This window comes from Chiloscyllium plagiosum, chromosome 28 (genome assembly GCF_004010195.1).
Source record: "Chiloscyllium plagiosum isolate BGI_BamShark_2017 chromosome 28, ASM401019v2, whole genome shotgun sequence".
NCBI classification, from domain to species: Eukaryota; Metazoa; Chordata; class Chondrichthyes; order Orectolobiformes; family Hemiscylliidae; genus Chiloscyllium; species Chiloscyllium plagiosum.
Genome location: NC_057737.1, coordinates 46,471,033 through 46,492,959, shown reverse-complemented (window position 1 = coordinate 46,492,959; position 21,927 = coordinate 46,471,033). Strand labels below are relative to the sequence as shown.

General features: G+C 45.4%; 1 protein-coding gene across 1 annotated transcript in view; it reads right to left on the bottom strand.

Annotated features, from left to right (window-relative positions):
- p2rx1 (purinergic receptor P2X, ligand-gated ion channel, 1) overlaps positions 1 to 4,202 on the bottom strand; it is a 99,776-nt gene extending 95,574 nt beyond the window's left edge. Inside the window, exon 1 of the mRNA XM_043718820.1 lies at positions 3,946 to 4,202. Within this exon, the coding sequence (XP_043574755.1) occupies positions 3,946 to 4,088 (143 nt within the window). The 5' untranslated portion in view covers positions 4,089 to 4,202. The remainder of the gene's footprint in view (positions 1 to 3,945) is intronic.
- Between the last annotated feature and the right edge of the window lie 17,725 nt (positions 4,203 to 21,927).

The following is a 21,927-nucleotide window of genomic DNA, read 5'->3' as shown; positions in this document are numbered from 1 at the left end:
AAATCTGAGGATGCAGATAAGCGTTGGGATCATTTATACAAATGGGCTGACGGATGCAAGATGTAACTTAATACCAATAAACGCAAAGTGTTGGAGGAAATGATGGGCAGCATTAGTACCGAATCAGTATGGAGGGGTTTAGAAAAACACCTGAAAAGAATGCGGACTCCAGGCAACATTATTGACAATGAGGTGAACTGATCTGTTGCACAAAGCTACTCCACTGGCATTAACTATCAGATACTAGCTGAAGCTCTACAAGTGATTGGCCAGACCACAACTGCACAATGGCATTCACCTCAGTGCTTGCTGGTTATTGGGCGATGGCAGTGGAGTGGCAATGTCACTGGTCTCATAATACAGAGGGTAACATCAAAGCTGTGGGGGCATGGGTTCAAATCCCCTAGCAGCAGCTGGCGGGATTCTTAAAAAATCAATTAGAACGATCTGGAATTTAACACTAGTCTCAGTAATGGTAACTGTGCCTCAATTGTTATAAAAGCCCATCTGGTTCACTTAGAATTATAGAATCCCCATAGTGTGGAAGCAGGCCTTTCAGCCCATCGAGTCCACACCAGCTCTCCAAAGAGCATCCTACCCTGACCCATCCGCCTCCCTATCCTTTTAACCCTGCATTATCTCATGGTCAATCCACTTAGACTGCACATCCCTGTCCCACTCTGGGTATCATGATCAAAGTGGTTGGCCTGAAGTGACACCATGTCATAATCATAAAGTCATCCAGCATGGAAACAGACCCTTCCGTTCACGAGTCCATGCTGACCATGTTCACTTAAGGAAGGAAATCTGCTGTCTTTCCCTGGTCTGGCCAACATGTGAATCCAAACCAACAGAAATGTGGGTGACTCTTAACTGACCCCTGAAATAGCCCAGAAAGCCATTTAGTTTAAGTGAATTTGGGGATGGTACTGATAGATCATAAAACATAGAACAATACAGCTCAGAACTTCGGCTCTTGATGTTGCACCGATCTGTGAAATAATCTAAGGCCATCCTCCTACACTATCCAATCATCATCATCCATGTGCTTATCCAAGGATTGTTTAAAGCTCCCTAATGTGGCTGAGGTAACTACATTAGCAGGCAGGGCATTCCACACCCTTATAACTCTCTGAGTAAAGAACCTGCCTTTGACATCTGTCTTGAATCTATCACCCCTCAATTTGTAGTTATGCCCCTTGTACAAGCTGATGTCATCATCCTCGGAAAAAGACTTTCACTGTCTACCCTATCTAATCCTCCGATCATCTTGGATGTCTCTACCAAATCCCCTCTTACCCTTCTTCTTTCCAATGAGAACAGACCCAAGTCCCTCAGCCTTTCCTCATAAGACCTTCCCTCCAGATCAGGCAACATCCTGGTAAATCTCCTCTGCACCTTTTCCAATGCTTCCATATCCCTCCCGAAATATGGCGACCAGAACTGTGACAATATTCCAAGTGCGGCACCACCAGCATTTTGTATAGTTGCAGCATGACATTACCGCTATGGTACTCAGTCCCTCTACCAATGAAACCAAACACACCGGATGCCTTCTTAACAGCACTATCCACCTGGGTGGCAACTTTCAGGGATCTATGTACATGGACTCCAAATCCCTCTGCACATCCACATTACCAAGAATCTTACCATTGACCCAGTATTCTGTCTTCGTGTTATTCTTCCCAAAAGTGAATCACTTCACATTTAGCTGCATTAAACTCCATTTGCCACCTCTTAGCCCAATTCTGCAGTTTATCCAAGTCCCCCTGCAACCTGCAACATTCTTACACACTGTCCACCACTCCACCGACTTTAGTATCATCTGCAAATTTACTAATCCATCCACATATGCCTGCATTTAAGTCATTTATAAAAATGACAAACATCAGTGGTCCCAAAACAGATCCTTGTGGCATACCAGTAGTAACTGGACTCTAGGCTGAATATTTTCCATCAACAACCACTTGCTACCTACTTACAGAAAGCCAATTTCTAATCCAAACTGCTAAATCACCCTCAATCCCATGCCTCTGCATTTTCTCCAACAGCCTACCATGTGGAATTGTATCAAAGGCTTTACTGAAGTCCAAGTATACCACGTCAACAGCCCTACCCTCATCTACATGCTTGGTCACCTTCTCAAAAAACTCAGTGAGGTTTGTGAGATACAATCTGCCCTTGACGAAACCAAGTTGACTATCTGCAATCAAACTTTGACTTCCTAGATGATTATAAATCCTATCTCTCATAATCCTTTCCAAAACGTTTCCTACAACAGACGTAAGGCTCACTGGTCTATAATTACCTGAGTCATCTCTACTGCCCTTCTTCTGGTACTAAACCTGTAGACAATGACGACTCAAAGATCAAAGCCAAAAACTCCAACATCTCCTCCCTAGCTTCCCAGAAAATCCTCGGATAAATCCCATCCAGCCCAGGGGACTTGTCTACTTTCACTCCTTCTAGAATTGATAACACCTCTTCCTTATCAACCTTGATCCTTTCTAGTCTAACAGCCTGTATCTCAGTCTTCTCCTCTACAATATTCTCCTTTTCCTGAGTGAAAACCAATGAGAAATATTTATTTAGCACCTCTTTGATCTCCACAGAGTCCACACTCAACTTCCCACTTCTGTCTTTGACTGGCCCTATTCCTACCTGAGTCATCCTTTTATTCCTCACATACCTATAGAAAGCTTTAGGGTTCTCCTTTATTCTATTTGCTAAAGACTGCTCGTGTCCTCTCTTTGCTCTTCTTAACTCTTTCTTTAAATCCTTCCTAGCTGATCTGTAACTCTCCATCTCCTCATCTGTACCATCTCGTCTCTTCGTCACATAAGCCTCCTTCTTCCATTTAACAAGAGATGCAATTTCTGTGGTAAACCACGGTTCCCTTACCTTGTCACTTCCTCCCTGCCTGACAGAGATATACCTATCAAGGACACGCAATGGCTGTTCCTTAAACCAGCTCCACATTTCGATTGTCCCCATCCCCTACATTTTGCTGCCCCATTCTATGCATCCAAAGTCTTGCCTAATCGCATTATAATTGCCCTTCCCCCATGTATAACTCTTACCCTATGGCATGTACCTACCCCTTTCCATTGCTAAACTAAACGTAACTGAATTATGGTCACTCTCTCCAAAGTGCTCACCTACCACTCAACCAAACACCTGGCCTGGTTCATTACCAAGCACCAGATCCAGTGTGGCCCCCCCCTCTTGTCGACCCTTCGACATACTGTGTCAGGATACCCTCCTGTACATATTGGACAAAAATCTCGTTACGTCCCATGAATGAATAAAGAAAAATCTTCTACTGACTTCAATGGAATTGCTTGCAATGGGCAGCCAATCCAATAATACTTGTGACCAGACAGTGAGACAGAGATGTATTTGATAAAGCATGCATTGAAGGACATTGAGCTGGCCAGTAGACCAAGAGACTATATGGTCAACCTTATAGAATATGCCACACCAATATGGGGCCTAAAGTGTGTCATTAGCGTTGACACTGAATTGTTGGCCTTGGCTCCCCAGCCTTGGAAATTCCAGCTGTACCCCCATTCCCAAAGTACCTGACCAATAGCGAAAAGCCATCCTTGTATAGGGAAACTAGAGAGAAATAAACTCAGCTCAAATAGCAGAAAGAATGCTATTAGAGGTGATTAATGTCAAGATTTATTTACCAAGTGGAGTTTCAGACTTTGGATTTACACTCAGCAGGAATTACAGAAATTTAACATTTGCCCGTCCACATTCATCAACGAGAAGTGTAATTTCAACACTGGAGATTTTAGTGTCAGTCTGGGAAAAGTATCAACACTTTTCTTGCAGATAATGCGAAGGTACAAGCTTTTTATCACAACTGTGGCTCTCAGCCAAACGCTGCTGCTGACAGGTTTACACTCAGACTAAAGGGTTAAAGAAACTTACTCTTACCCAATGATGTAAGCAAGCACTCCTAGCTGGATCAATCGAAAAATTAACCCAATTCTTTTGTTTCTGATGGTTACCATCCGAGGGGTGTCATACTCGAAAAAGAAGTCAGAAACATTTGTGAGCAGCCTGTCTGTTTCCATCATTGCAGAGAGAGGCTGGTTCTCGCCAAAGTGAAAGCTCTGACCCTTCAACAGTGGGGTGCAGTCACTGGAACATCTGTAAATAGCTGTCTGTTTGATAACTTGTTTAACCCTGATGGGCGGAGCCTGTTGACAAAGCTATTTCTTCATTAACAACCAGCACTTCCACTTATGGTCTGAGACCATCTGGAACCGACCACGTAGTGTATATGCAAAAAAGAAACAAGGAGAAGTAAATTAATTTTTATTAACCCTTTGTTAGCTTTTGTGACATTTCTGCTCCAGAGAAAGCAAGGGACGTACTGGTATCCTGGAGAGTCCAGCCACTTGCAAACACAGCACAGAAGACAATCTGACCCCTCACTTTATCGGAATGGTGTCATTTTGAGCTCTCCAATAAACTTTCAGCTCCGTGGTACAGTCTCTTTAGAGAATGGCAGATTGAGGTATCAGAAAGGGCTGATGAAGGGCTTTTGCCCGAAACGTCGATTTTCCTGCCCCTCGGATGCTGCCAGACCTGCTGTGCTTTTCCAGCACTACTCTCCTCCAGAATCTGTTTTCCAGCATCTGCAGTCATTGTTTTTACCTAATGCATCTAACACTACAGACAATTTAACATGGCCAATTCACCTGATCTGCACATCTTTGGACTGTGGGAGGAAACCGGAGCACCCGGAGGAAACCCATGCAGACACGGGGAGAATGTGCAAACTCCACACAGAGAGTCGCCCGAGGAAGGGATCGAACCCGGGTCCCTGGCGCTGAGAGGCAGCAGTGCTAACCACTGAGCCACCGTGCCGCCCAAAATATCCCCTTGTGTGACCCATTATTAAATTTTGTTCCATAATGTCCCCTTCCAGAGGACTTTTTATTTTACACGAAAGGTTTTATAAATACAAACTGTTGTTGTAGATATCTTCATGGCCAGGTAGTGAAAGCATTAATGTTTCTTTCTTTGTCACCATCTCCAACTCTGACCTCTGTCTCAAGGTCATGTTTTCCACTCCAGCACAAGAAGTGCATTCCAGACTGACACCCCTGTGCAATACTGAGGGAGAGCTGCACTGTCAGAGGTGCCTTTTTTCAGATGAAGTTTTATACACCAAACATAAGAGATCCCATTGTCAAGAAAACCAAGGGAGTTTGTTTATTTCCCCAACAGACATCACTAAATCAGATTTGGCCATCTTTCCCAGTGGTAATGGTTGTTTAGAGAGCAGCCGATGGTCATTCGGGATAGGTGGGTGTCAGAGATGTGGTGTTTGTGGGATTAAGGGCCTCGTGATTTTCAGGGCTAGACAATGAACCTAGCTGTGTTTGGTTACAATCTAGGCACTTGATCACCCCCAGCTTACCATTACCATCTCTGAAAAGATTACCAAAACATTCAAGGTGTGAGTGACCATCATTTACAGCTCACCAGCTCTAGGTGGACTGCAAAAAGTGTTCTTACCCAGACTGTGTCTTTGATTCTCCTGACGGCTGAGAACTGTGCACTCAAAGGGATCTCAATGTATCAAAACCAACACATTCACAACCAATAATAGATCATCGCTGAATCTCTGAGAACCTCTTCAGCTGGGTGCAATCTGACCTGGTTCTGAGTGAGAATATGATGAGATACTCTTTATCATCATAGAAATCCTACAGTGTGGAGACAGGCCATTCGGTCCATCAAGTACACACCAGCCCTCTGAAGAGCATCCCACCCAAACCCACCCTCCTACCCTTTAACCCCACATTTCCCATGCCTAACCCACCTACCCTGCACATCCCTGGACACTATGGACAATTTAGCATGGCCCTTCCACCTAACCTGTACATCTTTGGACTGTGGGAGGAAACCCATGCAAACTCCACACAGATAGTCACCTGAGGTTGGAATCGAACCTGTGTACCTGGCACTGTGAGGCGACACTACGGACAATTTAGCATGGCCCTTCCACCTAACCTTTGGACTGTGGGAGGAAACCCATGCAAACTCCACACAGATAGTCACCTGAGGTTGGAATCGAACCTGTGTACCTGGCACTGTGAGGCAGCAGTGTTGACCACTGAGCCACTATGCCATCCAAATGATGTCAGTGAGCCAAATTTACAGCAATGGACAGCATTAATTTATTTAAATACAACTTTCATCCCTTGCCTTGGGGCAATTTGAACTGATGTCCCTAAAACATTAGCCTAGGGTTACTGGCTTGCTAGTCCAGTGCTATTACCAAGGCACCTTTGCTTCACCAAGCCCCATCTCAATGTCGAGATTATCTCATTTCATCTTGTATTCTTTTCTCAGCCAGAATGAAGGTATTCTCACTGGGCAGTGACAAGTTTTCAATCGAGGCTCTTTGTTGCTTGTTAAATGCTTTATCAACAACCCAGCTCACCTCAGGTTGCAATCTTACCAAGCTCACTCCTCTACAAAATACCTGTCAGGAAATTTCAACCTGGAAACCTGTGTGGGTTCAACACGAATACCAGGAACCACAAACTCCATATCCACGGACATTGGCATCTGACATGTGCCAGTCTCTACCAACCCTCATGGAATATCTCAGATCCAGTTACAGGACGTTTCTACACTTCAATGCTGCACCTCAAGCTAGAGCAGCAACTTTCACTGTTGTCCTGCAGTAAGGACACTGCGCGCTCTTAGGGAAACGCACCCAGCAGGTGGACTGGACCAGGTTGCATCTCGTGACTCTTCTCTACTGTCACGACACTCACGCTGAGCCTGGCTGGATTCTCACATTATCCCTACCTTGCCTTTTCATGCAGTGACCTCTCAGCTGGAGGTACCACACTCACATTACTGCGAACTAACCTTTCCACTTGGCACAAACACAAAGCCAGGAAGTGTTTATAGTTCTGAACAAGTGTCATGCTGGTCCTGAAATATTAACTCTTTTTCTCTCTGCACAGATGTTGCTGAGTTTCTCCAATACTTTTGGTGTTTATTTCAGATTTCCACCATCTGCAGAACTTTGCCATTCAGCTTGTCATGACTGTCAGCAGGCCTCAGTAAGTCAAGGGGGAACAGTCTTTGCTCAGAGGCTCCCAGCACAGTCTATGCCCCGCTTAGTGCAGTTGGAATTAGTGCAGTCTGCTGGTAAGGGGTTTGGATTCTCTCTGCCGTATTGTTTTCCCCTCGGAATCAGAAAAAAGGCAGGAACAGTGGGAGATGGAAGTGGGTGGCACATCTATCACTGTTGGTATGGGTGGGAAGGGGCTCTGAGCGAGTGAGTGGGCAGCGCAGAGGGCATGCAGGGTTTGCGGTTGGAGTGGGTGAGGCCAAGTGAGAAACATGTTGTAGGTGTTAGTGAGAGTGGCAGAGCATGAGCTTTTGATGGAAAGTGGGCATAGCGACAGAGATAAAGAGAGTGTGGGATATTGGATAAAAGATGGCATCACTAACGCTGGCAAAATGGAGAGGTATGTTGACCACCTTCCTCCAGCGCTCGGTATTCCTCTAGAAAGGCTAAGACTTCACTAACCAGACCAGGGTGGCATGCGGGAGGAGGAAGTCCTGCCTCTGCACCATCCTGTCCAGTAGGCCCTCCAGGATGGTGCCCGCGGGGCATGGTATTGATTTCCCCATCTGCTGTGTTCAGGGACCAATGTCGGGAACTGTGCAGGGCAGTTCCCAATTGATAGTGCTTGTCCACGTGTACAACAGGTGCTTAAATATGATGCCAGTGCCAGGAATACCAATCAAACGGGGAATTTTCAGTGAGTGGTGGGTTGTTTCAGCAATGGTGCGTTATAAGATAGGGTGGAAATTGGACGTGTTACACCGTGGATGATGATTCTTGTGGTAAGTTTGGTAAGACATAAAGAGAAAACTCTCACAGCGTCGAAGCGAGAATCACTCCACTAAACTTGACGCCATTCACACAGCCGGAAAACGTACGACTCATCCCAGGTATCTCCAACCCAACACTAGCACAACTAGGATTCAATCTCTTCCCCCACTGTTGGAGAGAGTTAGCATCGACAATGGTGGCTCAGGCATGCAGTGGGCAGCTGGATAAACTTATCCATCTGGAGCGGGAGGTTGGCCCCGGGCCCTGGATCCTCCTTTGGGATGTAGCACCCACAGTCAGAGCCATCTCAGAGTAAACCCCCAGCCCCATGCCTGAGGTGTCTCCTGTATGAGCTGCTGCTGCTACACACTGGCCATTTCGTCACCTTTATCTGCTACTTGGATGTATTCTTCTCCCCGTGAGGTACTCTACAGAAGGGGCTTTCCCTTTACCATCAGTGAGCAGGATGCTGGGTGCTGCATCAGTATCATAGTTACATTCATTGGGTGCCAGGCCAAAAGTAGTTTCTGTGGCCCGGGGGGGAAACAGCTTTCCATGTTTATGTTTTCATTTGCAGATTTTTGAAAGGGCTATTATTCTATTTCTGGTTGCACTCCAACCCTAAGCTCCTGATCCATGGTCACCCTGAGCAGGGACAGATTGGTAGGTCAGCAGATTCCTCCTGGGCATGGCCAAAGTGGCCACTAACAGATACAGGCATCAAGATGTCATTGTACCTGACTTCCCTCTTCCGAGGTTCTGTCCTTGCTTAGGCATGCATTGAGTGGGAGCATGTGGGGCTCGCTGGCATGATAGAGACCAGTGGGCACCACTGAGGTGGCAGGGCATCATTACCTGGAGAATTTGACTGGATCAATCTCTGTTCTATTTCTATAAGTTTACATTAACTGTTTGATTCTATTACAGTGTGGGCGGCACGGTGGTTAGCACTGCTGCCTCACAGTGCCAGCAGCCCCAGGTTCAATTCCAGCCTCGGGCAACTGACTGTGTGGAGTTTGCACGTTCTCCCCGTGTCTGCGTGGGTTTCCTCCGGGTGCTCCGGTTTCCTCCCACAATCCAAAAATGTGCAGGTCAGGTGCATTGGCCATACTAAATTGGCCGTAGTGTTAGGTGAAGGGGTAAATGTAGGGGTATGGGTCTGGGTGGGTTGTTCTTCGGAGGGTCCGTGTGGACTTGTTGGGCCGAAGGGCCTGTTTCTACACTAATACAGTTTCCCACAAGGGGTACTGATTAACCTGTTAAAGGTTGCTACTTTCATTGGAAGAACAATGGGCATGGACAATCCGGCCAGCTGATGTAAAAGTAACACCTCAAAACATTGCGTGGCAACCTCTGTGAAAACGCTGAGACAAACCACGTCATCCCTGAATGGAGTTTGAGGTAACATCTTGGGATCAGGGGAGTGATCCAGCCGAGGATTACACTGGTCAGGAAGCTGGACACTAAAACTATGTTGACAGTTTCTGCAACTAAAAGCTATTTGACAGAACAGGGACCAAGAATCACCTCAATGAGGAGACAGGCCCTTTGGCCCATCTAGTCCACACCAACCCTCCAAACGGCATCCCACCCAATCCCTGTATTTCCCTTCTACCCAACCTGGACACTCCAGGCAATTTAGCACAGCCAATCCACCTTACCTGCACAGCTTTTAACTGTGGGAGGAAACCAGAGCACCCTCATGCAGCCACAGGGAGAATGTGACACTCACCGGAGGCTGGAATTGAACCTGGGCCCCTGGGGCACTGGTGCTAACCACTGAGCCAAAGGTTTAACCAGATCACTTAGTCATCATTGGATTGGCTTTTGTGAGACTTTGGGGAAATCAGTTGCAATGTCCCCTGCATTACACCAACTGGGCTTTGCTCATACAATGGCAGCTTAGTCCTTTGCTCTGTCCTGTGGTTGTGAAGGGTTGCCTTTGGACTAGCACAGGCTGTCCAACTCTCCTGGAGTTTCCTGGAATCGAGCGTTCCAGTTCTGAGAACTGCCGCCAGCATCCTGTGAGATTAGCAATTTAAATTTCCTGCCTCATTCGCAGGAGACACTTGAACAGCAAGCAATATGATGGATTGCACAGAACAAGTGGTTGTTAGCCTGCTGCTAACAGCCTTAAATCAGCTAAACGACCTTACTTTGAAATAAAGTCCAGTCTCAGCCATTCCCACGACATTATCGTGGAATATTTCAGGAAAAGAGAGACAGGGAACGAGGGTGTCTTGGGAAAAAGTGACTGGGTCAGAGTGGAGATGGTTATGAGAAGATTAGCTTCAAGTGTTCAAAATCATGGGTATGATTATATTTATCAAAATCCAATGGGGGGGGGGGGCGCTCTTGTGATAGTGTCCCTGCCCCTAAGCTGGGAGATTCAGATTCAAGATTCACCAGCTTCAGAGCTGTGTAAAACAATATCTGATCGGGTTGATTAGGAAACTTAGGTAAATGTGTTTTTAAAGTTGAAGCAAAGTGATAACATCTCTGCCTCTGAGCCAGGACACTTTGTTTTAAGACCCACCTGCTTCAAAGCTGTATAATAACAACTCTGAACTGGTTGATCAGAAAAGATTTATGTTGATAAATCAAGTCCATGGGATGACTGGCCAGTGATAATATCCCCACTATTCCACTGCCTCCCTTAGTTAGGGGGTGTCATCGGAGTGAGTGTCCAGAGAGGGCAGGATGGTGTGAATGAGAGCCAGGGAACTGGGGAAAGTCCAAATTTATTTCCAATTCACAACTCACAAAGTGGGCCACAATCCACAGCTGCCATTCCTGACTCACCACCTCCTGTTATTTAACATCTCCCAGTCAAAGGAATGAGAAAAGAAACAGTGAGAGCGACAGAAAAAGTAAGCACCATAAAAAAAAGACAACAAAAAAATTAACATGTGGAAATGTGCTGAAATAGAAGGAAGGAAGAGAGAGAGTGCATCTTGTGTAACTGACGACATGTGATCGAATATTCCATCTCCCTATCTGTTGCCTAAGTGAGCAGCTGCTGGTCAGACATCCACTTGCTGGATGAGCAGAAATTTCCTTCAATTAAAAAGCCAATTCTTTCATCTCTACTACAAGCTCTGTTGCTGCTCCCTGACGACTTCTTCAGCTCAAACCAGACTTGTTTCGTACTTGGCCCAAGATGAGTAACTAACTACAGATTTGCCCTATCACTGTAACCGTCTATTCTTAGCTCTATAACATCATCCCATTCCACATTGTCTCAGCTCATCTGCTGCTGAAGCCTTCACCCGTACCTTTGCTACCTCTAGACTTGACTATTACAAGGGACTTGCTGCTCGTTTCCTTTTCACTCTCCCCAAACACGAATCTGCAACTTGAATTCTGACTCATACTAACTCTGGCTCGGCCTACACCCCAGTGCTCATTGAACAGTTAGGGAAGCATTGAAATTCTCACCCTTGTTTTCAAACACCTCCATCTCCTTCACCCCTTCCTACGTTTGTAATCTCTTTCAGCTCCCGCAATCCTTTAAGATTCTCAACTTCTCTTTAGTTCTTGTCTCTTGCACATGACCGATTTGAATTATCCACAAGTTTCCCTTTAAACATCCTGCCTTTTGAAATACCAAGTTCATCTCAATGGAGTCCAATATACCTGTGAGTGCCTGGTCATTCTTCTCTGGTAACTTTCCCCAGCACCTTAAAGACATCTTCCATCTTATTGTCCACAATGTCCACTCCTGGGATGAGTGTAACTGCTGACATTCTGGTTGGATTGGGTAGCCAGCTCGTTGTGACTGAGGTAACCTTTTTGGTTTGAAGTTTTTACCAGCCATTGAAGACATACTCCATACTTTCACCCAAAGTTATAGTCTCGAGGTGCACTTGTCAGTGGTTTGTGCCAATTCACTTCCAGTAGATTGTGATCAGTGAAATGCTTATTGACCAGACATGCATGGACCTATTTGTACTGAATACTAGGGCAAGTGTTACACTGCCCTATGTCGGAATAATCAAACTGTGGCTATAACAGATTTTTAAAATCTAAATGTAACTGGTTTGGCAGATTGTATGATACATGCCTCCAGCCCACTCTTCCTGGATTGTCTTCTTCCTTGTCTTATAGTTTATAGTTTCAGCTGACAGTGCTTGGGTGACTGATTCCAATATTCTGTTCATGGTCCTTTTACCACACATCAGGGAGGCAATGGCCCCGTGGCATTATCACTGGTCTGTTAATCCAGAGCCCCAGATAATGTTCTGGGGACCCAGGTTTGAATCCCAAAGGCAGATAGTAGAATTTGAATTCAATTAAAAACAAAATCTGGAATTAAAAGTGCAGTGATGATTGTGAATCCTTTGTTGATTATCAGGGAAAAGCCCATTTGGTTCACTAATGTCCTTTAAGACAGCTGTCCTTCCCTGATCTGGCCTACACATAACTCCAGCAATGTGGTTGACTCGTAACTGCCGAATGGACAAAAAATACCGGCCTGGCCGGTGATGCCCATGTCCCACGAATGAATGAAAAAAACCATATGGTATGTCTCCCTGTGCTGTTAGTAGTCAAAAAAATCTAAGAATTCTCTGCAAGTCGTCCTTGTCCTGGGGAGAGGGATGTACTGTTTATCTTCAACTTTTCCAGGGTCAGGGATGGATCCCATAATCCGAACAGAGACAGCTAAAAGTATTGGTATGACTCTGGCACTCGTAGCTGTTGAAAACAGGCCCTTCACAATGAGCTCCCACCACCAGACTGTGCCCCTTTGGTTTTCTCCATCACCTTAATATCATCAGAAACACACACACACCAAGGTATCCATCTGGTAATTCTGTCCGTATGCCACTGGAACAGATCCTGACCTGCAGAGATACTGAGAGCTCATCTCTGGAAATTATATTTTCCAAATTGTGATTTCTTGAGATTCCTTTGCTGAATGAATAAATAAATCAATAGCCGTTGGCATAAGTTTGGAAACAAACTCGGCCTCCTGTGAATTTGGGATTCAATTCCTCCAGCACTGGAATTTTGTGCGGGCATCTCTTTGGAGAAGCATTTAAACAAACACATCCTTAATGCACCTTGTTTCTTTGACACACAGTTAAAACAACTACATCAATCTGAGTACTAATGCAGGCGATGGCTAATACAGTTACAGACCACACCGCTATACTCACATGTACATTTCTGTTGTATGTGAGCTCTGCACTTACTGGGAAACTCTTGTTTTCTCTGAGGTATAATATAACATCCTCTCTGAGGTTTCTTATGGTGTAGAATCAGTCTGGGTAGGTATGCCTTATGCGCTGGTCTGACTCAAAATGGGTTTCCTTGACCTGATCTGCTGTGGTTGGTAATATGGAGATTGTGTGAATGGTCGCAATGTTGGTTCTGTACTCACTGGTCACTCAGCTACTGCTCGTCCATCCTGTCTACCGGGTGCTTGATAGTTCTTATGCCGAATTGTCAGAGCTGAATTACATCTTCAACATTCTAATGCGAGGGGTGAATGCCATGATATGCAATCAGTTTTGCTGTTGTAGATTGTACCACTGAATTCTAATGATCCAAATATTTATCCCTCAGGAATCTGACCAGTCAGATTATTTGCATGAGCTCCCATGTTGATTTTGCATTTGCTTTGGGATTGAGAATTTGAAGAGGTTCTAACTGTTTGATTTTGTCCACACATTGTGTCACATTCACAATGTCGAATGCCTGTTCTCCTTCTGGTTGAAGGCTCTTCCACTCCGAATCCTGATCCTAGTTGCTTTTATGCACGTGTCTGTGTTTACACTGGGCTCTGGAGCACACCCTCTAGCATGCTGCACATGCTTTCTGTTTATCTACATCCTCTGGTTATATCCCTGGACCCAGATTTCTTGCATGGGCGAGCCCTGCGTCCTTTAGGATATATCAGTTACAAAGATCTTGAATCACAGGACACCTACGTGATGTGTCCATAGGCGACACTTCCCTCATTGCTGATTGTGTCCTGGTTACTGTGCCAAGCTGCATCCTGTGCCTGCAGATGTTGATGTCTGCATGTAATGGTTTCATATTTTCTATCATCTTTGAGAGCAGTCTTGATATCATGACCCTTCTTTTCCGATATTAGGTCTTTTTGCAAAGATTCAGTAGCTCTTGATGTTATAACTAGCTCCACTGTGCACTCAGCCACCTCAGTCTCTGAGAAATCACATTTCTTGTCCTTGTCACAGCTCCAACAGACAAACCAATCAATTGATTCCTGTGCCTGTTTCCTGTAAGACATCAGTTCTTTACAGTGAATTCTCCAATACATATTTACATGAAGCTGACCCTTCAGCATTTCCCACAGCTTAGCAGGCTCTCTCTCGTCATCTTCAGCCAAGTGTGAGGACTCTGTGCACCTCCTCGTTGACATTGGCCATTGTTATTTTCAGCACTTGCCTTTCCTGCTTCGTGATGCCTAAGTCTAAAGAAAAGCTCAATGCTTTCAAAGAAAAGCTCAATGTGTCTTTTTTGAAAGCCTAAATTCAAATAGGAGATCTGTGGCCTTCTAATTCATGCTGGGGAATTTAATCATCATATTTTTGATGTTTGATGCCTTTTGCAAATTAAATTAGATTCCCTACAGTGTGGAAACAGGCCATTTGGCCCAACAAATTCACACTGACCCTCCGAAGAGTAACCCACCAGACCAATTCCCCTACATTTATCCCTGACTAATGCACCTAACACACTATGGGCAATTTAGTATGACCAATCCACCTGACCTGCACATCTTTGGATTGTGGCAGGAAACCAGAGCACCCGGAGGCAACCCACTCAGACTCAGGGAGAACGTGTAAACTCCACACAATCTCTCAAGGTGGGAATTGAATCCAGGTCCCTGGCGCTATAAGACAGCAATGCTAACCACTGTGCCACCATGCTGTCCCTTGTTATGCTATTGATCTGTAGGGGGTTTATAGCAGCAAGACTATAGCTCATGCTATTTATTTTGCCCACTTTTTCTTTCAGAGCAGGATTGGCAGCTGAGGTTCTTTCGACAGTGCCGTATATTCTACAGCATGACCCTCAGCAAACATCCCCAACACCATCTCCTCCATCCCGACCACCAGCTGCAGGACCCTCCTTTCAAACTGAGGGAGAGACTTAAACGTGGAAGGCATGGCCATGTGACTCTGGTGGCCATTGCGAGTTGCCGTAAATGAGGGTGAAGGGGCAGTTCTCATGTGCCAGACACCATGGGAGATGTGAAATAACTTAGATGAGAGTGTGAGTCTGTCAGGGCTGATGGGAATATGTGGGGAGCAGTAGGATGTATGTGGACCACAGGATGGAGGTCTCTATTAGGCTGCTTTAAGAAATTGAAGAGTGTTCTTGTGTAAAGGGTGGACAAGGAAGGGGAAGTGTGTCATCCCTTCTTACTCAGTGTGTGGTGATGCTATGGCAATGCAGAAGTTGGCAGTCTGCGTCAATGCCAATGCCCTGCCGGTGATAATTATAGGTGCTTTGGTGGCACCCATACCCAATGTTCTGTTTGTCTTGCCTTCAATACTCCCAAGGGGATCTGGTAATCTGCGTCATTTAGTCTTCTCTTGTTTTTTAGGTCCCTGCCCTCCAGCCTTTTTATAGCACATACCACACAATATCCCCAACCCATTATACAATATCAGTAAAACACAAAACCATCTGAAATGCAAATGAAAGAACAAAGCAGTGTTCCAATTTTATTTTGGTGTCTCTGATGTTCTTTTATGCCCACTCAAGAGGTCAGACTTGGTTTAGCATCCCATCGGAATGGAGGCATCTCAGACAATGCAGCACCCCTCCCCAGAGGTGAGTGCATGCAGGTACCCAGCTCACACATTGGACCAGCATGCATCTTAGCGCCCGCTCACTTAACACTTACTGCATTCTCCCAGCAGCCTTGCCTTGCCTTCCTGCTCTATTAGTGCAGACACACAATCTCCCACGCTGGTCAGTCAAGATAGCGTATATTGGTAATGCATGGCAGGGGCTGTCGTGGTGGTGATGAGGGTGGAGCTGTCCATGATCAGGATCACTCTGTTGTGATTGGGGGCACAGTGAATGATCACACCTGCTATGGTCACCTTTGCCAAGAGCTGGATTGGAAAGCTAGGTAGGCATGAGCTCATGTAGGCGAGTTGGCTGGGGGACCTTGCAAGGTGAGGAGCTGATGGAGTTTATGGGAAGGGTTATCAGAAAGGCAAGGTTGACGTTCAGGGCCTCACTAACATATTGAAGAGAAGAATGCAAGTCACTGGCCAAGGAGTGTTCACCTTTGCCTTCCATTAGGCTGCCATCTAACTGTATACAAGGGGAAGGAAAATGGGTGCAGTCACACTGACAGCACGCAGGGTAAGGGGCTCAGTGTCTGCGGCATGGGGCTTCAGCTTGTTAAAATGGCACCCAGACCCATGTACTGGACATGACACTGACCTGTGAGGTCCACATTCCCCGGCTATCTCAGTAGTTTCCTACTTTAGCCTCTGCGCTTTGGCATACCCACATCCAGCCTGACTGACTCACTTTCTCCTGGATGTTTCCATCTCTCTGTGTTTCCCTGGACCCCAGTCCCTTGGAAACAACACAGTCTTTTCCTTACGTTTCTTTTAAATTATCTAAGCTACGCATTCTAATTTCTCATGTCAATGGTATAAATCTAATTAAAATATATGCAAACAAACAGGATTCTAGAATCCATTGGCATCAAATTGACATTAAAATTAAACAACCCCATTCTTAACACACAAAATACAAAAATATAAGTCAACTTAAGATTGTACATTGCTGAAATATTTTTGACTAACTAAACAACTGACATTAGACAAGCTGCTCAATTATTGACCTGGGAAGAACCACTTCATTTCTTGTGACCTTGAAACCAAATGTTATGATTCCTTGATAGTATATCCACCAGCGTGTTTAGTCAGAAACAGTGTGGAAAGGAGACTAACTGCCCAGTATCAAGTGAATTGAATTGAATTGGATTTATTGTCATGTGTACCGGGCACAGTGAAAAGCTTTGTCTTGCAAGCAATGCAGGCAGATCACAGAGTTAAGTAGCATAGGTAGTAAATAATAGGTAAACAGCAGCAAAAATAAAAACACAGTAAAGGCAAACATTAAGAGTTTGTGAGTCCATTGTAACAACAGTAGAGCAGAAACTGTTCCGAAACTGGCTGGTGCATGTGTCCAGGCTTCTGTACCTTCTCCCCGATGGTAGAGGTTGTAGAAAAACATTGCCAGGGTGGGATGGATCTTTGAGAATGCTGGTGGCCTTTCCTTGACAGCGGGCCTGGAAGATGGATTCTATAGATGGAAAGTTAGCCTTTGTGATTGTCTGGGCCGGGTTCACCGCTCTCTGTAACCATCTTCGATCTTGAATGGCACAGTTGCCATACCAGACAGTGATACATCCAAACAGAATGCTCTCAGTGGCGCACCTATAAAAATTAGCAAGGGTATTTGCCATATTGCCAAATTTCCTCAGCTATCTGAGGAAGAAGAGACATTGTTGGGCCTTTGTAACCAGTGCATCCACATGAAGAGTCCAAGCAAGCTTGTTGCATTTGACCACTCCCAGAAGCTTGATACTCTCCACTCGTTCCACCTCTGTGCTGTTAATGTGTAGGGGGGCATGAGTAACATTCTGCTGAAAGTCAATAATGAGTTCCTTGGTTTTACTGGCATTGAGAGCTAGGTTGTTCTCACTGCATCTCAATGCTTGTGGCAGTATGTACACAGCAGTTATTATAGCAGCAGTAAATTCCCATGGTAGATAGAAGGGGTGGCATTTGATAGTGAGGAGCTCAAGGTTTGGGGAGCAATGGCTGCCCAGGGTTGCAATGTCCATGCACCACAAATTGTTGATTGAAAAGCAAACCCCTCCACTCTTTGTCTTACCCGAGGACGCTGTACGGTCCATGCGATAGATAGAAAAACCACCTGCCTGAAGTGTGCAGTCGGGAATGGATGGGTTGAGCCAGGTTTCTGTGAAGCAGAGTGAGCTGCAGTCTTGCAGTTCACACTAGAAGCTCAGCCATGATCTGAGTTTGTCCATCTTGTTCTCCAGAGATTGTACATTTGCTCGGAGTAAGCTAGGAAGGGAGGTCTTAAAACCATGTAGTCTCAGTCTTACTGGCAGGCCAGCTCGTTCACCCTGCTTCCTCACAGGTCTCTTACATTTGAGTGGTCCAGTGGCCTGGTGGAGTGGTTTGTGACTGCTTCCAGTTACAAGTGGTGATAGGGACGATGTGATCAAGTAGAAGAGAGCCTGAAATATACTCTATAACCCAGAGGAGGAAAAGGATAAATAGTTTCACTCATAGAGTCATAGCCATGGAGATGTACAGCATGGAAACAGATCTTATCCCAACGCAATCTAGTCCCACCTGCCAGCACCCGGCCCATATCCCTAAATGTTGCCATTGTACCAGCCTCCTCCACTTCCTCTGGCAGCTCCTTTGGACAATGACATCTAAAGAGTTGGAATGAAAAGGAAAGAATTGTACTTATACTATGCTTTTCATGACCATGAGCTGTCATAAAGAGCTTGAAAGCCAATGAAGTAATTCTGACTTGTTGTTCCTGTTGTACTGTACAAAATGTGGGTCACAATTTGCTCAGAGAAAACTCGCCCAGGAAAGAGTTTTTTTTTAAATTTCTGATGTTGATTGAAGAATGGAAATTAGTTCAGGCAGTGAGGAGACCCCGCTCTGGTCGTTCTCAAAATAGGGTGATGGAATCTTTCACATTCATCCGAGAGGGCAAATAGGGTCATGATTTAATGTTTCACCTGAAAGACGGCACTTCTGACAGTGCAGAACCCTTTCAGTCCTGCATTCGAGTTTCATTACGGTATTGTGCTCAAAGTCTGGATGGGCTTGAATCTACAATTTCAAACTCAACAGCATGAATCCTACAAATTACACCACGGCATGATCTGTTTGAACTCTCTTGTGTTCCAAGTAAAGACCAGCTGTGTTAATTTTAGTGTTGCCCTTCCAATTATTACACATCTGAAAGGAGGGGGAGAGATAGAGAGATAGAAACATTTAGGTTCTAGATATCTGAAAAGATGGGAGATCATGTTGGGGGGATGAGCAAAGTGGAGAATGTATAAGGGCTGGGTGAGTGGAGTGATAAGGACAAGGAAAATTTGAATAAATCACTGAAGAGAGAAACGTTTGCAGACCACAAACTAATGTAGGTCATTGAGCACAAGGACAAATGGATAAATGGGACTTTGGTTTAAATAAAACGTTGGATGTGCTGCATAATTAGGGATGAGTGACAGGAGACTGGCCAGGAGCAGACTTGAACTGTGAGGTCTGGAGGCAAGTGACGCATGCAGTGATACGATCGATGGCTGAGGCAGGGCCAGGGGCAGCCAATGGAAATGAGGCATTCAGTGTTTATGGATATGGATGAAATAGGATGCTGAGTTTGTGAACAGTCTGGTTCAGCCTGAGACAGAGGCGAAGGAGGGAAATGAAACTGCTGGTGAAGGAGTGGAGTTTGCAGCTAAACGCAAAATGCATTTGTCAATAAAGGCGAACCTGCCCAGACGTTAAAATGAACGTTATGCTGAGAAAAGGTTGGCGGTGTGAAATGTAGGCACGGCAAAAGAAGCAGATTTAGCATCTACCTGAAGGGAGACAGTGAGAGTGAAGTAGAGAGATCTTCTAAAAATGAGTAAGACCCAGCCTTTGGCTTGATAAGGAGAGGCATTCCACAAGAAGAGGGCAGCACGGTGGCACAGTGGTTAGCACTGCTGCCTCACGGCGCCAGAGACCCGGGTTCAATTCCCGCCTCAGGCAACTGACTGTGTGGAGTTTGTACATTCTCCCCGTGTCTGCGTGGGTTTCCTCCGGGTGCTCCGGTTTCCTCCCACAGTCACAAAGATGTGCAGGTTAGGTGAATTGGCCATGCTAAATTGTCCGTAGTGTTAGGTAAGGGGTAAATGTAGGGTGTGGGTTTTGCTTCGGCGGGCCTGTTTCCACACTGTAATGTAATGTAATGTAAGAAGCCAGGGTTACATGTCTAACGAGCATGGAAACCTCAAAAAGTGTTCAAGGACTTTCTAGTCAGAACAAGAAATTTGAATTTAATACATTGCAGGAAAGGAAGATGTCAGGAGCAGGTTGACAAGGGAATGGAATTTTGTGTAGTTTAGGAGGACTCTCATATGATGTAATGCTAACCTTTCAGAAAGATTCCGGGTGTAGCTGCAGTCGATTGGAAGGGAGGGCAGGAATCTTCACACCCTGTCTGGAGTCCTTCTGTTTCTGGGTCTCTCCCTATTAACGGTAGCAAAGTGGCTGTGCAGCTGATACGGGCTCGATGTTGCTGGAGAGCGAAAGTGCGACTGGCCATTCCCAAACCTCTGCCTTCACTTCCTATTCAGTGTTGAGTGCCTGAGGCGGCATCACAGAACACAACACGACAAAGATACTGCCGAAGGGGGATCCAAAGTGGAGGAGCCCAAGTGAATACAAACAGCAAGATGTCGGTCAGAAAACCAACAGTGTTTGACTGCTTCTCTACAATATGTTCTCTACAAAGTGCTATTAATAGAGGCGTTCATTAATTAGTTAGTTAGCTAGGTGACTAGTGAATTTGCATCCTCTGCACCGGATTGTGTCTGAGGAAAGACATTCCTTCCTGTTTGTATAGAGGGAAAAATGTTGAATTTAATCCCCTTGTCCTGTGCCTGACAGAGTTCGGTTCACTACCACCCCATGTGTACATTTACCGTTGTGGTTCAGAGTTATTTCCATAATCACTCACATTTTTGCCTGCACCTGTCATTAGCTTGACTCAGGTGTCCCTAACCGGAGGATGGCGTACTGCTTTCAGCTCCTGGTTTTTTTTTTTGGCCATTTTTCCATCTCCGGTGAGCTTAGAATTAGAGAGAAACGAAAAACCCCGGACACTGGAAATCTGAAAGAGACACAAAATCTGCTGGAGAAACCCAACAGGTTCTGGGCAGCATCTGTGGAGAGAAAGCAGAGTTAATGTTTCCAGTCTGGTGACTCTTCATCAGAACAAGGAAAAAGTGCTGATTTGTGCTGAAGGTGAGGTTGGGGGAGGGGTGGGGGGGGCGGGGAATAAGCAGATACGTGGAGATGGAGCCCAGAGAGAGAGAGAGACAGAGAGAGTGAGAGAGAGAGATGAGATTGAGATACTAATGGGGTAATAGGCCAGAACAGAAGAGAAGCTGAATAAGTGATAAGCTGAAAGGAGGAGTGAATGGTAGGTTGCACTGAAAGCAACCTGTGTCATGTGATAATTGGCCTAGGGTTAGATAAGAATGGGTGACTCATTTCACGACAGGACTGGGGGTGGGGAGGGGGTGAGTTTATAAAAACATGGAAGGAATGAATCAGGCTCTAAGTTTATTAACTTGATGTTGACTCCTAGAAGCTGCAGGGTCACCAAGCAGAGTATGAGATGTTGTTCTTTAAGCTTGCACTGAGGCTCATTGGAACACTGTAGCAGGTCTGCAACAGGGATGTTGGCATGGAAACATGGTGATGTGTTGAAATGGCAGGCAGCTGGAAGTTTGGGGGTCATTTTTAAAGACAAAATTGGGGTTTGGGTGAATGTGGAAAAGATGTTTCAATGAGTAAGAGAGACTAAGATCTGAGGACACAGTCTCAGAGTGAAGGGACAACCCTTTAGAACTGAGATGAGGAGGAATTTCTTCAGCCTGAGGGTGGTGGATCTGTGGAACTCATTGCTGCAGAGAGCTGTGGAGGCCAAGTTATTGGGTGCATTAAAGGCAGAGTTCTTGATTGGTAAGAGGATCAAGGGTTTTGGAGAGAAAGCAGGAGAATGAGAATGAGCATATCATCCATGATCAAATGGCAGAGCAGACTCAATGGGCCGAAAGGCCTAATTCTGCTCCTATATTTTATGGTCTTATGGAGTTCTGCAAAATGGTCGCCCAGTCTATGCTTCGTTTCTCCAAATGTAGAGGAGAGGACATTGTGAGCAGCAAAGACAGTAAGACTAGATTGTGTGAAGCCTAGGTCAAGTGCTGT